Source organism: Dreissena polymorpha, chromosome 13, assembly GCF_020536995.1.
Source record: "Dreissena polymorpha isolate Duluth1 chromosome 13, UMN_Dpol_1.0, whole genome shotgun sequence".
In the NCBI taxonomy this organism is placed as follows: domain Eukaryota; kingdom Metazoa; phylum Mollusca; class Bivalvia; order Myida; family Dreissenidae; genus Dreissena; species Dreissena polymorpha.
Window position 1 is genome coordinate 11,346,165 of NC_068367.1, and position 15,953 is coordinate 11,362,117.

At 37.0% G+C, this 15,953-nt stretch overlaps 1 protein-coding gene across 2 annotated transcripts in view; it reads right to left on the reverse strand.

Moving 5' to 3' along the window:
• The window catches only part of LOC127854801 (probable C-mannosyltransferase DPY19L1), a 58,401-nt gene that overhangs the window by 24,524 nt on the left and 17,924 nt on the right, over positions 1–15,953 (reverse strand). For both annotated transcript variants that reach the window (XR_008037110.1, XM_052389847.1), the window contains exons 9-14: positions 15,520–15,592; positions 14,195–14,299; positions 11,464–11,550; positions 3,992–4,048; positions 1,612–1,692; positions 1,110–1,211 (exon numbers count right to left, since the gene is read on the reverse strand). Coding sequence is in view for 1 of the 2 variants with exons in the window: in XM_052389847.1 (XP_052245807.1) it covers positions 1,110–1,211; positions 1,612–1,692; positions 3,992–4,048; positions 11,464–11,550; positions 14,195–14,299; positions 15,520–15,592 (505 nt within the window). In the remaining variant the exon portion in view is untranslated. The remainder of the gene's footprint in view (positions 1–1,109; positions 1,212–1,611; positions 1,693–3,991; positions 4,049–11,463; positions 11,551–14,194; positions 14,300–15,519; positions 15,593–15,953) is intronic.

The following is a 15,953-nucleotide window of genomic DNA, read 5'->3' on the forward strand; positions in this document are numbered from 1 at the left end:
CTTTGCAAACAGTTTGGATCCAGATGAGACGCCACAGAACGTGGCGTCTCATCACGATCCAAACTGTTTGCTATTCTGATTGTATTCTTTGAAAAATATTGAAGAAAATGCTAATTTTAGAAATTCAGCAGACGACATTTTAGCAGAAGACAAATTTCCCAGCATGCAATGGGTTAAACCCCCTTTTCATAGAGCACTGCTCATGTGAAAATTGAACAAACAAAACATTGCTTTAACATATCTAACAGAAGAAACAGTTTGTGTATTGACAGGCAGACATTTATCTTAGTACATAATATGTAACAGTAACAGAAAATTTGGTTAAGAAAGGATATTCTCACTAACACATCTTTTTTCTGTATGTTTACAAGATCTCATAAGAGAACAACAGAGTTTTTAGATGATAAAGAATTGTAAAGCCTGATGAGCATATCTTCATAATCCAATAATGACTAATTCCCAACTTCTTTGACTTAACAAATATCAATAAATTGCACTATAATTGTACAACCAACCATTTGTAGTAGGAAAGACATTACTAAAGTATGGTTTTTAACAAACCAATTGACATGTACAATAACTTAAATACAATTTCAGTTCAATTTAATACTTTCATTCTATTGCTCAAATTAAGATTTTATAATACTTTTGAAACAGGGTATATGTTAATCTCTAATTCAATCTTAAATTTAAGATTGAAACTCAAAATTTGGCGACAGCTTCATAGTTCATAACATTTGTTTTGAAGTCTCTATTTAACACTTTCCCCCAAAAGAAGCAGCAAAGTTAAAATGGCTTTGTGCAAACAGCATAAGAGTAACTCAGTCTGTTCAGGTTTTATACTGTTTGCTACTCATCAGTATATAAGTGTTAAAATGAAGCCTTTAAATTTGAATCTAGTAAGAAAGGTCCTTAATTAAATTTAACTTTCTGATGGACTGAGTTTAGTTTAAGTCTGATATTCTAAACTTGTGTAGTTGGGGGGAAAGGTATTTGCTATTCATATATTGAACCCAATTTATTTTGAAACATAAATTTGTCTTTTTAATGTTAATTACATGTAAAAATTTAAAATATATTCAAGATTATGAGCAATAACAATGCTGTACCTCTTCTTCCATAAAATCAAACTCAGCAGCGCAGGTGTACAACATGGTATGGAAGTTATTGAAGTCAGAAAACTTGCTACGAAAAATATCCCCAATATGAGCCTGAAAAACAGTAACAAAAGTACACGATTACCAGAGAACTAATTACTGCTGTATCATTACTGATATGGCATTATGACAAACGTGCAATGCATCACACAAATATTTTCTCAATTAACCAATTAAACATCGGCCATTTACTCTTTTGTCCGGAAAAAGCAAAGGAAGAATTGCTTTTGCAACCAGCATAAACTATCATATATTGTATATTATTATATTATATTATATAACCGTTCAAGCGCACGGTTGCACTGCAAGTTACTCGCAGGTTTTCTGGTTTTATGTTGTTTGCACATTTTTTCACTCTGCTTCTGAATGGGAAAGGGTTAAATTATATCATAACTTGCATTTGTATAACAACCTATGCTCCATGATGCCTGCAGTGAATAATAATAAATCTTACATCATCTTCTATATTCAACAGCTTGGAAACTGTAAACTTCAACCCTATGGTCCCGACAATAAGCAAAATTCCCTGCAGAATCTGAAAATAAGAAACAGATAAAGCTAACAACTAATACTATAAATTCTGCATTATTGTAATAATTTATCAAATACTAAACCAGACATCACATGATCTTATTTGATTAAGCACATTTGTATCAATTCTACAGAGACTCCACAATTTACATATCAAGGTTGTTTCCTCTTGAATGAAATGCCACAATATATAAGACAGGCTAAGAACCTCCCCAATTTCAAGTACACCGTCAAAACCCATCTGCTTGCTACTATGTGAGTTTTTTTTCTGGTTTAATAACCGTAAAAACGCAGTCATAAGTCAATATTTTTTTACCTCCAAAATTTGATTAAAATTACGGTATCGACTTATGAGGTCGTCCATGAAACAAATTAATGAAATTCGACGAAGTTTGATCCCCGCGGCAATTGTTGTTGTTGTATAGAAAACTTGTTGAAATACAACACACGAAATGTCGTCTTTTAACTGATACTTACCAATTAATATAACCACAGTTTGATGCAACATTTCTCTTGTTTTTATTTTCATAATTCAATCCAAAGTTTTCATGTTAGCAGGTGTTTTTATACAACTGAACATGTAAACAAAAGATCAAGTCATTTTTAAAGTTGAGCGAGAATTGGCAACCTGTGTGATTGACAGTTTGACGTCATCAAAGGAAAACTGCTTCCTGTCAAGAAGCCATAAAGCATCACCCTTCTCGCCGATAAAATAAGATTCCTTTAATTTGTGAAGCGACATGGTTAACCAATCGCGAGTTTGTTATTCACTGGTAATCACCCAATCATGTTTGAGCACGTGCATAGCTCCGCCTTTGAAAATAATATGTAGAACAAAAGTGGATTTAGCGGTCTGTTGTTTATGTCAATCATTGTTATAAAGATGTGTTTTACCAAGGCACTAATCAATTGTTTTGATAGTCAGATTAAAAGTACAAAGATTTGATTACAGTGATCACAGTGTGTCATCGGATTATAAGTTTGTGGATTATTACTAGCGTGGACAATTTAGTGCAAACTTTATAATAATAATTTATTAATTTGACTAACAAATTTGATATATGAAAATGCGTGGAAAACGCAAACGCCATGCGTATGACAATGCGTTTAAAATACGCGTGATAGAATTTGCAGATCAAATAATAATAGTGCTGCTTAACGCGAGTTTGGTTGCTCGTATGTCGACTCTAAATTACGATGTACACGTATATACGTTCTGGTTTCCTATGTTGTTGATTTTGTTTTAATGTGGTTCATAATGATGTGCTTGTCTATATTTGTATATATTATTTTCGATTTCCTAAATATATATTGTATTTATTATATTAAACAAAGTACATAATACACGTGTCCGCTATGTCTACGTCGCACAGGGCTATAATTAATGACGTCATGGTCTATGTATAAAATAAAAACTTCCCATACATTTAAAATGGCTGACTCGACTTATGACTTGGACATATTCAAAATCTCCAATTTTCGTATCATTTTTTACCCCCTGACTTATGAGCGGGTAGATTATGACTGCATTTTTCAGTAGTTGCTGTTTCTAGGTCAACTACATTAGATTTATTAAGGACTACAATGGAAATAAGGATTTACTTCCTTTTTTGTGCTATCCTTGTATTATAATGTTTGTGAAATAGTTTAAATTTTTAGTACACACATATATATATAAAACATTTATTTACCAATAACAGTATTATTATTTGACTGTCTCAAATTTTAAGATTAAGTTATATAATTTATTGAATATTTATAAACCTGTATCTTTGTTTGCTTGATTTATCAACTATGATGCTATTTGAATTTATTGGTTTGCTATTTCTTGTGCCATCAGCAGATAAAACTTATTTTATGTGTAATATATGCTTTATGTACCATGTTTTACAAATTGTTAAAATATGAAATAAATGAATGAATGAAAATTAGGCACATCAGTATAAACACTTGTCATGGGGCCATAAATGACACCCCTGTTGTACAATGCACATTATCTGTATTTGCTGTTTTGTATTGGGTGAAAACTGACCTAGCAGCATTGGTATTTGAGCCTGAAACCCATCAGAAAACTTGATACAACAATATGATATTCAATATGGGAAACTATTCGTAGTATAAGAAAATGGGAGAAATGGGTAACACATGTAAAAACAAAAAATCTGCCAAATCAAACATTTTTACAATACAACAAAATGGCATTTATAGGTAAAAGGGTAAATTGAAGCAAACAAGACTGAGTTTTACATAATATGGAATAGTCTTCTAATCCAAAATAAAATGATAAGCAACTGAATACATACCCAAATGATTGGACGTAGTCTGATGGTCTCAAGTGCTGGCTCGATGAACACTATGCACTGAAACATTCATAGCAAATACAATGTCACAGCAAACAAGTTTGAAGAGCAGAATTTAACAAAAGCTGTCAGTCTCTTCTTAGCAAAAATTTAGTTTAGGCCAAAAGTGTTTGCCATGATAAGCCTGTGCAGACTGCACAGGCTAATCTGGGACGACACTTTAAGCACATGCATTCATCTCCTTTTTTACAGAGCACAACCCATATATAATTAAATAATAAGAACTGTTTAAAGATTATGTGCTCAACTATTGTTCCAGTTCAATAGAATAAGTTTTTATGTATGCCAGTCACCTGACCACAAAGACATGTTTTAGATTTCAATATATGAAGTACTTATAAATTATAAGTAGAGAGCTGAACATGAAAAACAAGAATATCAGTGAAACTGATGGATGCTCCCCGATGATGCGCTTTGTCCATCTATGAGTTAATAACCACCTAAAAAATTCTATTATTAGCCTCGGTGACCTTGACCCCAGTGACCTCAAACCTCATCAAAAGGTAGAGGTCCATGCAAGTTACCAACATGCCAAATATGAAAGAGATCGGTAAAGTATTGAAGGTGCTATGAGAAACTGTAACAAAAACGTGACGGAAAAATTTATCATTAGCCTCGGTGACCTTGACCTTGACCCCAGTGACCTCAAACCTCATCAAAAGGTTGGGGCCATACAAGGTACCTTTGGCAAATATGAAAGAGATCGGTAAAGTATTGAAGGTGCTATGAGAAACTGTAACAAAAGTGTGACCGGACGGAAGGAAGGAAGGACAGAAGGAAGGAACTACAAACTGGCAACTATATGCTCCACCGAAAATATTTCAGGGAGCATAAAAATAAACAAGAAATATGACGACCCCAAGAAACAAGATTTTCCATTTACCAATTAATTTAGTTGACTATAATTAAGTTTGAAGCAAGGTCTGCATGGAAACCATACATCAATCTGGATGCAGATACAAGTCAACGACTATAAACTATAAAATTTGCTTAAACAGATCATGTTACCTATAGAAAACTCTAAGCGGGCTCTCCACTTTATCCCATTAAAAATGGTGAAATATTAAGTCATCATTAAAAATGTTCACTGGGTCGCGCTTTATTCTACCAAGACAGATCTAAAAAAGTCACGTGGTATAGACAACTTGTTTAGGTAGACTCAAAAACCAAAATTGAGGTCAATATCTGCAAAGCGTTCAGGAAAAAGTAAGGAAAACTGTTATTTTAGATTAAACAAGAGGGCCAAGATGGCCCTAGTTTGCTCACCTGAGAGGAGTCGGTTCATTCAATCTTTACCAAATGTCAAACTTGAACTAGATATTCTCCAGATAAACATCCTGGTCAAGTTTCATCATTATTTCATCTGCGAGTAATGATCAATGTACCTATGAAGTTTCATGATCCTAGGCGTAAGCATTCTTGAGTTACCATTTTTCTAAGTTGAGTCACCGTGACCTTGACAGCCATTGTGTGAAATGTTTTTTGGCACTGTGACCTTGACCTTTGACCTAGTGACCTGATAATCAATAGGGGTCATCTGCGAGTCATGATCAATATACCTATGAAGTTTCATGAACCTAGGCATAAGGGTTCTTGAGTTATCATCCAGAAACCATTTTACTATTTCCGGTCACTGTGACCTTGACCTTTGACCTAGTGACCCGAAAATCAATAGGGGTCATCTGCGAGTCATGATCATTGTACCTTTGAAGTTTCATGAACCTAGGCATAAGCGTTTTTGAGTTATCATCCAGAAACCATTTTACTATTTATGGTCACCGTGACCTTGACCTTTGACCTAGTGACCTGAAAATCAATAGGGGTCATCTTCATGCCATGATCACATGGGTGAAAGTTGAAAAAACCCAAAATACTGAAAAAAAAATCTGGGGGCCTGGGGGCCGATAGGGCCCCCGGTGGGGTCCAGGGCAAGGCCCTGGCCAGGGGTCCAGGGGGCCGGAGGCCCCCGGAAGCTCCTGCATTTTAGCTTATTTAAAACGAAGAAATCACTTCTCCTGAGCTTAAAGACACCTGTATTTTTAAGTTATTCAAAACAGAAAAAAACAGTTTGGGTAGAAAATATCTTTAAAATTTCATGTAGATTAACATTGATGAACATATTACAGTAATACATTTTCTTTCTTGTATTTTTATGTAATTAGTTTGAATATCTTATCTAGATATTTTTTAAAGAAATTACTGAAGCACTTAATTTGTCTTCTATCAAAAGATTAAACTTTGAAATTAAAATGAAGCATTTTGTGTAGTGTCTTTTGATCAGATAAAAATTAATTTTTGTAATAAAATAGCTTCTTAATTCTCTTAAACCATGCATTAAAAATCACATTATTTTCACTTGTTAAAACATTATTTCATGATACACCAGAAGTTCAGAACTATATCTTCTTTATTCTTTTCCACTTCCTTCCTGTTCCATCGCTACTTGTGTCCGGTTTCCTCTTAATCCCTGAATGTCTGTTCTTCAACCTTACTAACTTTGCAATTTTTTTGGCACGTTCAAGTTTCAACAGCTGAACTGAAGAGTCCAAAACTGCATCTTCTCTTTTCTTCTTTTCCTCTTTCATTTCCTTCAGATATTTCTGATAACTGGAGTAAGCAGAAATACAGGCCTTTTTCATATTTGGTGTGACTTTAAGGTCTGTACTTTTCACATTTTTTTTCCTAAGAGCGGTCTTCACAATTGCTACGGCTTCATAATTGACAACTGTCATCTTTGTCCGGTCTTTTTCAATAATGTCGTCCATGATGTTGAATGTTGATTCAATCAGTGGTCCACTAAACACAGTCAAAAGTGGCATGACTAGCTTCTTAATGGTTGGGTATCTCATTGCGCAGAAATTATTCAGGTCGAAGACTTTAACCCAGTACCCACTGTCTATACGATCATCTTCTTTATACTTTGCCTGGAGATCCTTTACCTGCAGGTCAACATTGTATATGGAAGCTTCCTGGGACAAAGCTCCAAGGTCTTCTTTAGACAGGACTTGTGGCATCTTTTTGCCAAGATTCTTCATAGCCTGTTCAACCTGACTGTGACCGACAAGTGCAGGATCCAGTACTGTCATCTGTCTGATGGTGTGATTGTTGAGGGGCATCTTCAGCATCTTTATGGCAGCCATGACATACCCAGTTCTAAGATGGCTATAGAATTTTGTGACCCAATGTTGACAGGACTTGTCCATTCTAGCTTTCTTCATGTCAACATGGGCAAACTTCCCCACACCCAAGTCTCTGTCAGCCTTCTGAATTTCACGGTCATTAACGTCTAGTTTCACCAAGTCACTCACTCTGTCAGGAATATGTTCTGGCTTAATGAACATTCCCAAGAACTGTCTGGTGACCTCCAACATTCTTGTGTGAAGTGTATGGATTAGGGGCTTCTCTGCCTGGAAAGCCTTCACATATTCCTGGAAAGTGAGGAGCAGACCCCGATATGTGTTCAACATGGCCTCCGTTTCTCTTCTATTTTGAAATAGACTGTTGATCCTTTCTTTCCTGTCAGAGCTTGTCTTGGAAATATTCTAAAAATAGAAAAATATACCAGAAACTCCTTTAAGAGGAAATTGACTCATCTAACTATTAAGGTCAGAAGAGTCCACTATGCATAAATGGATTAACTTTAGCACAAAAATTGATTGCAATTTACATAAAGTCTCTGAATAATATATACCTATATCTGGATTTTTCTTCCTCGGACAGGAAACTGTAATAATATACAGTCAGGGGTTCTAGAAGTTCTATCACTCTGGTGGAGACGTCTAACATCTGGAGGAATCTACTTGAGATCGGCCTAATCAGATGCTTTGGAGTAGAAATATTCAGGAAGGATTGCAATTCATGGAAGATCTCTTTTACCTTTGGAGATTCCTCAATGTCATAGAACAGATCTGAACAGAAAGGCTGTATGTCTTTATCAAGGTTACTGAGTAAAGTCTTTGCCGCATTATTGATCATGTGAATACTATCACCACTGACATCTAACATATTGGGATTTTTTTCACGTGCAAGCGTTTCAACACCCCCACGCACACCTCGCATTGTGCTGCAGTTGTCCATCAACATGCTTACAACTTGCCACCACTCAATTTTATATTCTTCAAGAACACTTTCAATTGACATCATGATATCTTTTGCAGTAGCATGATTCTGTTTACGTGATCCAAGATGACGCAAGACAATTTGGTTCTCTTCCTCGTCATAGAATTGTATTAGAATGTTTACAATCTTATCGTTATTGTTATTCGTGGCCTCATCCAAATTTAGCGAAACACTTTTCCCTTTGACTTTGTCTGCCACTTCCTGTTTGAAGCTTTTTGCAAGTCCGTGGGTGATAATGTATGTGGCACTCGTCTTCGAAATTGTTGTCTTTCCCAGTGCATGCTTATCTTCACTCAGTCTCTTAGCATAGTTCAGCAAGTCCTCTGCAATACTGAATGGTAAACAGTGTTCACTAATAAAAGCAGCTGTAATAGCTCTTTGCTTGGCAACTCTGTCCTGCATAGACTCCGTTTCAGGCTTGGCTTTTGAGGACCCAGGTAGGACCTGAAATGAACAAATTAATGAGTATTTGAAGATGATTATCCCTAATCAGAGTAATAATGATAGTATGCCTAAGGTAACCAGCATAATAAACAAAAGCTCTTATATTGAACAATTCTTCAGACTGACAGGGGCAGAACAGAAATCAATTTGTAAGTGGTGTGTAACCTATATTTGATTTTAGTATTTTTATTGGGAAATTACATATTGTCACGAGAAGAATGAAGCATTTAACAAAACAATAGTGCCCATCACACAAACATGATGTAAAATAATTATTTTTATGTAGATTTGGGTAGTTTTGGGGTAGATTTGGGAAGATTTTGGTAGATTTGGGTAATTCGTGCCGCCGTTATCCAGACCTTCGCCACCGATCATTCGATACGGGTGGGAAAAAAACACAAATAAGAGATATTAAAAATATTCACCTGATTTGATTTCCACGTCCGGTAATTTTTCAAATGCGTTACATCCTCAGCGTGAGACTTGAACGCCTTCTTCCCATTAGATTTGTAGTTTATCGTTTTGAAACAAATTTCACAATAGGCGCTACCCGGAGTGTTTGGTTTTTTCAGCCAATCTCCCCATTTCTCACCAAGAGAGCCTCTTTCGTTGAGCCATTCCCATCGCCACTTGTTCTTAACACCACTTTCAAGTTCTTTGGTGTTATACCCCGGAGGTAAATACATAATTTTATCGGTTGTTTGGGTTTCGGAAAAAAGTTACTTCAACTTGTCCGCCATATGCTTTTGAGAGATATATTTTCGTAACGTTGATTTTAATTGGTTGACCGATTAACGTAAACCAATCAAAACGCGTGTTTGGAAACCGAGTCAGATTCCGATTTACTTCGAGTTATTCCGTGTTGTAAACCATTTCGTAGACATCGGAGACAAAGGAATCGTAAATTATCGGCAGATTTTGCCAGACTATTCTAATGAGGTGACGTCATGCTGTCTTCTGCACGGCGAAGGATCATTTGGCTCGTATCCGTACCAGATTCCTTTTGCAGGAGACATTTTATTTCGACTTGTAGCCGTTAAACTTCGGGTCCGATTAAAATCAAAGGTAGGGGTTACCCCCCCCCCCCCCAAAAAATATCTCCTCGGATCTGGACGATTTGGAAAAACGACCTGACTGAAGATCGAATTTACGGAAATCCGTAATAATACGGAAAACTTTCACCCATGTGATCAATGTACCTATGAAGTTTCATGATCCTAGGCATAAGCGTTCTTGAGTTATCATCTGGAAACCATTTTACTATTTTGGGTCACTGTGACCTTGACCTTTGACCTAGTTTTCCTGAAAATTAACAGAGGTCATCTGCGAGTCATGATCAATGTACCTATGAAGTTTCATGATCCAAGGCCTAAGCGTTCTTGAGTTATCATCCGGAAACCATTTTAATGCTTTGGGTCACCGTGACCTTGACCTTTAACCTAGTGACCTGAAAATCACTAGGGGTCATCTGCAAGTCATGATCAATGTATCTATGAAGTGTCATGATCCTAGGCATAAGCGTTCTTGAGTTATCATCTGGAAATCATTTTACTATTTCGGGTCATCGTGACCTTGACCTTTGACCTAGTAACCTGAAAATCAATAGGGGTCATCTGCGAGTCATGATCAATCTACCTATGAAGTTTCATGATCCTTGGCATAAGCGCTCTTGAGTTATCATCTGGAAACCATCTGGTGGACGGACAGACCAACATGATCAAAACAATATACCCCCTCTTCTTCGAAAGGGAGGGGGGCATAATGAGAAAACTGCCCCCCTACCAGCAGCCATGTTATTCAATTGACAGGAACCACTTTTGAACTCAACTCTCGTATCAATGAAACAAATGTTTTGAGCAAATTACATGAAAATTGGGCCAAAAATGTGACTTCTACTGTGTTCACATGTTTTCACTATATAGAAAAAATGCCCCGCCCACTGGCGGCCATGTTTTTTCACCGATACCGACCATTTTCAAACTCGTCGGAGATATTAATAAAACCAATGTTTGACCAACTTTCATGATGATTGGGCAAAAATTGTGATTTCTAGAGTGTTTACAAGGTTTCTCTTTAGCCAAATAGGAAAAACTGCCACTATATACATATAGAGAAAAATGCCCAACCCATTAGTGGCCATGTTTTTTCACCGATCTCGACCATTTTCAAACTAGTCCGAGAGATTAATTGAACCAATGTTTTGACCAACTTTCATGATGATTGGGCAAAAATTGTGACATCTAGAGTGTTTACAAGGTTTCTCTATAGCCAAATTAGGAAAACTGCCCTGCCCACTGGCGGCCATGTTTTTCAATGGATTGGAACCACTTTTGAACTCAACCAAGATATCAATAAGACAAACATTTTGACAAAGTTACATGAAGATTGGGCATGAAATGTGACTTCTACAGTGTTTACAAGGTTTTTCTTTTTTTTACCAAGTGACCTAATATTTGACCTGACACAACCCAGTTTCGAACTCGGCCGAGATTTCATTGGGACAAAGCTTCTGACCAAGTTTCAAGAAGATGGGACAAAAAATGTGGCCTCTAGAGTGTTTACGAGCAAATGCTAACGGAAGGACGGACGGACATACGACGGACAAAGACCGGTCAGAAAAGCTCACCTGAGCAATCAGGTGAGCTAAAAATCTATATTCCAGAGTGAAACTCCAACTTGATCTGTAAGTCAAGCAGTTAGACTTAAACACAAACAATTTGGAAAATATCTGAGTGTTTAGGAAACAAATTCCAGAAAGGGATGCCGGACGGACTGACAAAGAGTGCGTCTGCTGTATGTATATGCCTCCCTACTGGGGGCATAAAAATACTCATATTAGGCTGTTTACTTACTGTAATTGTGAGAAGCCCTGAGAAAAAGAAGGAAGTCAACAACATCTCATTGCCAAACAGCAGAACATAGCTGACTAGAAATCCACTCTGAAATGAAACAGACAATTAGAATGATGTGATGATGTAGAAAAACATTTGCATCATATCAGCAGCTACGCTCATAGGGTCATTGTAGGAAGACCTGAAATGGCTTGAAGTCACCCTAGGGTGACATGAATCGGCGTGAAGTCACCCTAGAGTGACAAGAATCGACTTCTAGTCACCCCTGGGTGACTTGTGGGCAATTTCAGGTCGACAATGACCCAATGAGCGTTAGTATGATGCTGATGATAAAATGTATTCCATAATTAATGTACATTTAATAAATGAAAGAATTAAATTGAGACCCTTCAAATCAAATTGGACCTACATGTAAAAGACTGTGTTATGCATTTACTGATGACACTATTTGGCTTTCAAGAAATAATAAGCATGTAATGGATAATGATATGAAATACAGATGATGGTATATTAAAAATGTGTCATGCATTTATGGATATGTAAAGAATCACTTTACAAACATATCACTGCTAAAAAGTAGTTTGGCAAAACAACAGAGCAGTCTGTTTACATTACTGGCAAAATCCAAGCAACTTACCAATACAATGCTTGTAGTTTTTAAGCATAGTCTATAAATTGTTCATTGACCGTTAGAATACATGAACTTACCCTTTATCACTTAGATATGTATTTTGACACATTTGTAGTCCCTTAGAAAATTGAATTTCATTAAATACCTTTCTTACTAAATTCAAGTTTGTAAGGCTTCATTTCCAACACTTAGATACTGAGCAGCAAACAGCATAAAACCTGAACAGACTGAAAGTTACTCGCAGGCTTTTCTGGTTTTATGCTGTTTGCACATAGCCATTTTCACTTTGCTTATGAGAGGTTAAGAATTAATATGAAGCAATATATTTAACATTTTTTCAAGTTGACCATGTCAGAAGGGCAACATAGGGGATGGATGGCAAGAATAAATAGGATCAAGCTGAAACCCAATTTGAGTCCAAATATTGTTCTTTAACACGAGCGTCGTACTGAAAAATGGGCCTTTTGACATATCTGAACAGAGAATCTGCAAATATGCCTCCACATCCAATATCTCTGATGAGCAGTCATAATGTGGACTAATGGGACCATAAAACCTTGTATGATTACATAGCAGACATGATAGCTGGAGACAAGCTTGCATAGAACCTTGTATAATTACATAGCAGACATGATAGCTGGAGACAAGCTTGCACAGAACCTTGTATGATTACATAGCAGACATGATAGCTGGAGACAAGCTTGCACAGAACCTTGTATGATTACATAGCAGACATGATAGCTGGAGACAAGCTTGCACAGAACCTTGTATGATTACATAGCAGACATGATAGCTGAAGACAAGCTTGCACAGAACCTTGTATGATTACATAGCAGACATGATAGCTGGAGACAAGCTTGCACAGAACCTTGTATAATTACATAGCAGACATGATAGCTCGAGACAAGCTTGCACAGAACCTTGTATGATTACATAGCAGACATGATAGCTGGAGACAAGCTTGCACAGAACCTTGTATGATTACATAGCAGACATGATAGCTGGAGACAAGCTTGCACAGAACCTTGTATGATTACATAGCAGACATGATAGCTGGAGACAAGCTTGCACAGAACCTTGTATGATTACATAGCAGACATGATAGCTGGAGACAAGCTTGCACAGAACCTTGTATGATTACATAGCAGACATGATAGCTGAAGACAAGCTTGCACAGAACCTTGTATGATTACATAGCAGACATGATAGCTGGAGACAAGCTTGCACAGAACCTTGTATAATTACATAGCAGACATGATAGCTCGAGACAAGCTTGCACAGAACCTTGTATGATTACATAGCAGACATGATAGCTGGAGACAAGCTTGCACAGAACCTTGTATAATTACATAGCAGACATGATAGCTCGAGACAAGCTTGCACAGAACCTTGTATGCTTACATAGCAGACATGATAGCTGGAGACAAGCTTGCACAGAACCTTTTATGATTACATAGCAGACATGATAGCTGGAGACAAGCTTGCACAGAACCTTGTATGATTACATAGCAGACATGATAGCTGGAGACAAGCTTGCACAGAACCTTGTATGATTACATAGCAGACATGATAGCTGGAGACAAGCTTACACAGAACCTTGTATGATTACATAGCAGACATGATAGCTGAAGAAAAGCTTGCACAGAACCTTGTATGATTACATAGCAGACATGATAGCTGGAGACAAGCTTGCACAGAACCTTGTATGATTACATAGCAGACATGATAGCTGGAGACAAGCTTGCACAGAACCTTGTTTGATTACATAGCAGACATGATAGCTGGAGACAAGCTTGCACAGAACCTTGTATGATTACATAGCAGACATGATAGCTGGAGACAAGCTTGCACAGAACCTTGTATAATTACATAGCAGACATGATAGCTCGAGACAAGCTTGCACAGAACCTTGTATGATTACATAGCAGACATGATAGCTGGAGACAAGCTTGCACAGAACCTTGTATGATTACATAGCAGACATGATAGCTCGAGACAAGCTTGCACGGATGGTCTCCAGCCACGCTGGCGATACATGGCATAAGACCCATTTTATAACAATGGCTAAACGATTACAGATCAATTTCCATGTTGACTCACCCCAAGTCCAAGCAAGAACACCTTCATCTTTCTGGCACTAATGAAGCCCAGCATGTAGGTAGCAAACATGGCCAGCATCTCTGTCAGAAGGGCAAACTGGGCAAACTGTAGGAGGAAACAATAAACTCTTTCAGTGCTGGAACCGAATTTTGAAGGCCTTTGCAAACAGTTTGGATCCAGATGAGACGCCACAGAATGTGGCGTCTCATCAGGATCCAAACTGTTTGCTATTCTGATGGTATTCTTTGAAATTTTTCTGAAGAAAATGCTAATTTAAGCAATTCAGCAGACGACATTTTAGCAGACAACAAACTGCTCAGCATGCAAAGGGTTAACGGACTTAGTGCTACATAGGGAATATAAAATTGACTGTATCAGTATATAGGAACAAAATAGTTAAAAATCAGGCTCATCAAAATGGAACATAGTTTTGAACCTAACTCTATTGAAAAGTAACTACTGCAGTTTACTATACAAATCTGGCCAGCAGAACATGTTTAAGATACTAAGTTCATTGTGGCCGATTCCCTGTCAAACTGTATTTGTTAACAAGCAAATTCGTTGAATTGATATCCCCCGCCAATATACTTCTGGACACACAAGTTTTCTGGACGAATGGACAACGCCAACGTGCATCATCCTCTTATCCATATATATATATACTCATTCCAAGTTTTAATGGAATCCGCCAAAGCACTTCCAAGATATGGCTCCGCACACAAAAAAAAACATTATTTCAAGATACAAAGGGCCATGACTCCTTTATTATCCCATGGAGTACAATGTCATTTGGCGTGCATCATCCTCTTATCCATATATATACTCATACCAAGTTTCAATGAAATCTGCCAAAGCATTTCCAAGATATAGCTCTGGACACAAATAACCCATTTTTACAAGATACAAAGGGCCATAACTCTGTTATTAAGAGATGGTGTACAATGCCATTTGGCGTGCATCATCCTCTTATCCATATATATACTCATACCAAGTTTCAATGAAATCTGCCAAAGCACTTCCAAGATATGGCTCCGGACGCAAAAGTGCCGGACAGACGGAAGGACAGAAAGACGGACGGACAGACGGACGGACAACACCAAAACAATATCCCTCCGCCTAAGGCAGGGGATAACAATGTTTACATGTACAGTAAAGTACATTGAGCTGCAAAGACTCGTGCAGGCTTAAGATATTGTATCTAAAATATATTTTAGTACAGCAGATAAAACAGTTGTACACTTTTGTAGTGCGCTACTTCCAAGCCTCCAAGCTTATGAAGACAACAAGCTTAGATTGACATATCTGAAATACAAATACCCCCTTACCTGCCATGGAAGCATGAAGGCAATGGTAGCCATGGCAATGGGTATACACTGCCTGTAAGATGGCCTCTGAGATCTGGAAATACAGAGCAATAAAATGGATTTCTTAATAAAACACTACTCATGAAATGGTCATTTTTGCAATATAATAGGTAAACATTATTTAATTTAAAAAGGCTGCATTGAACATTTAATCAATGTACTGACAGTACTGGTGTGATGATGCTTTTGAAGAGGACTGATATAAAAGCTTCTATATAAGTATATCTACATTACCACAATTGTGTATGTGGGTACGAAAATTTTGGGTAGGAAAAAAATGGGTACGAAAATTTTGTGTACAAAAATTATGCCAAACAAAAATTAAGTACCTAAAAAGATTTGGTTACGAAATAAATTTGGGTGGGAAAAAAATTGGGTATGAAAAAAAATTTGGT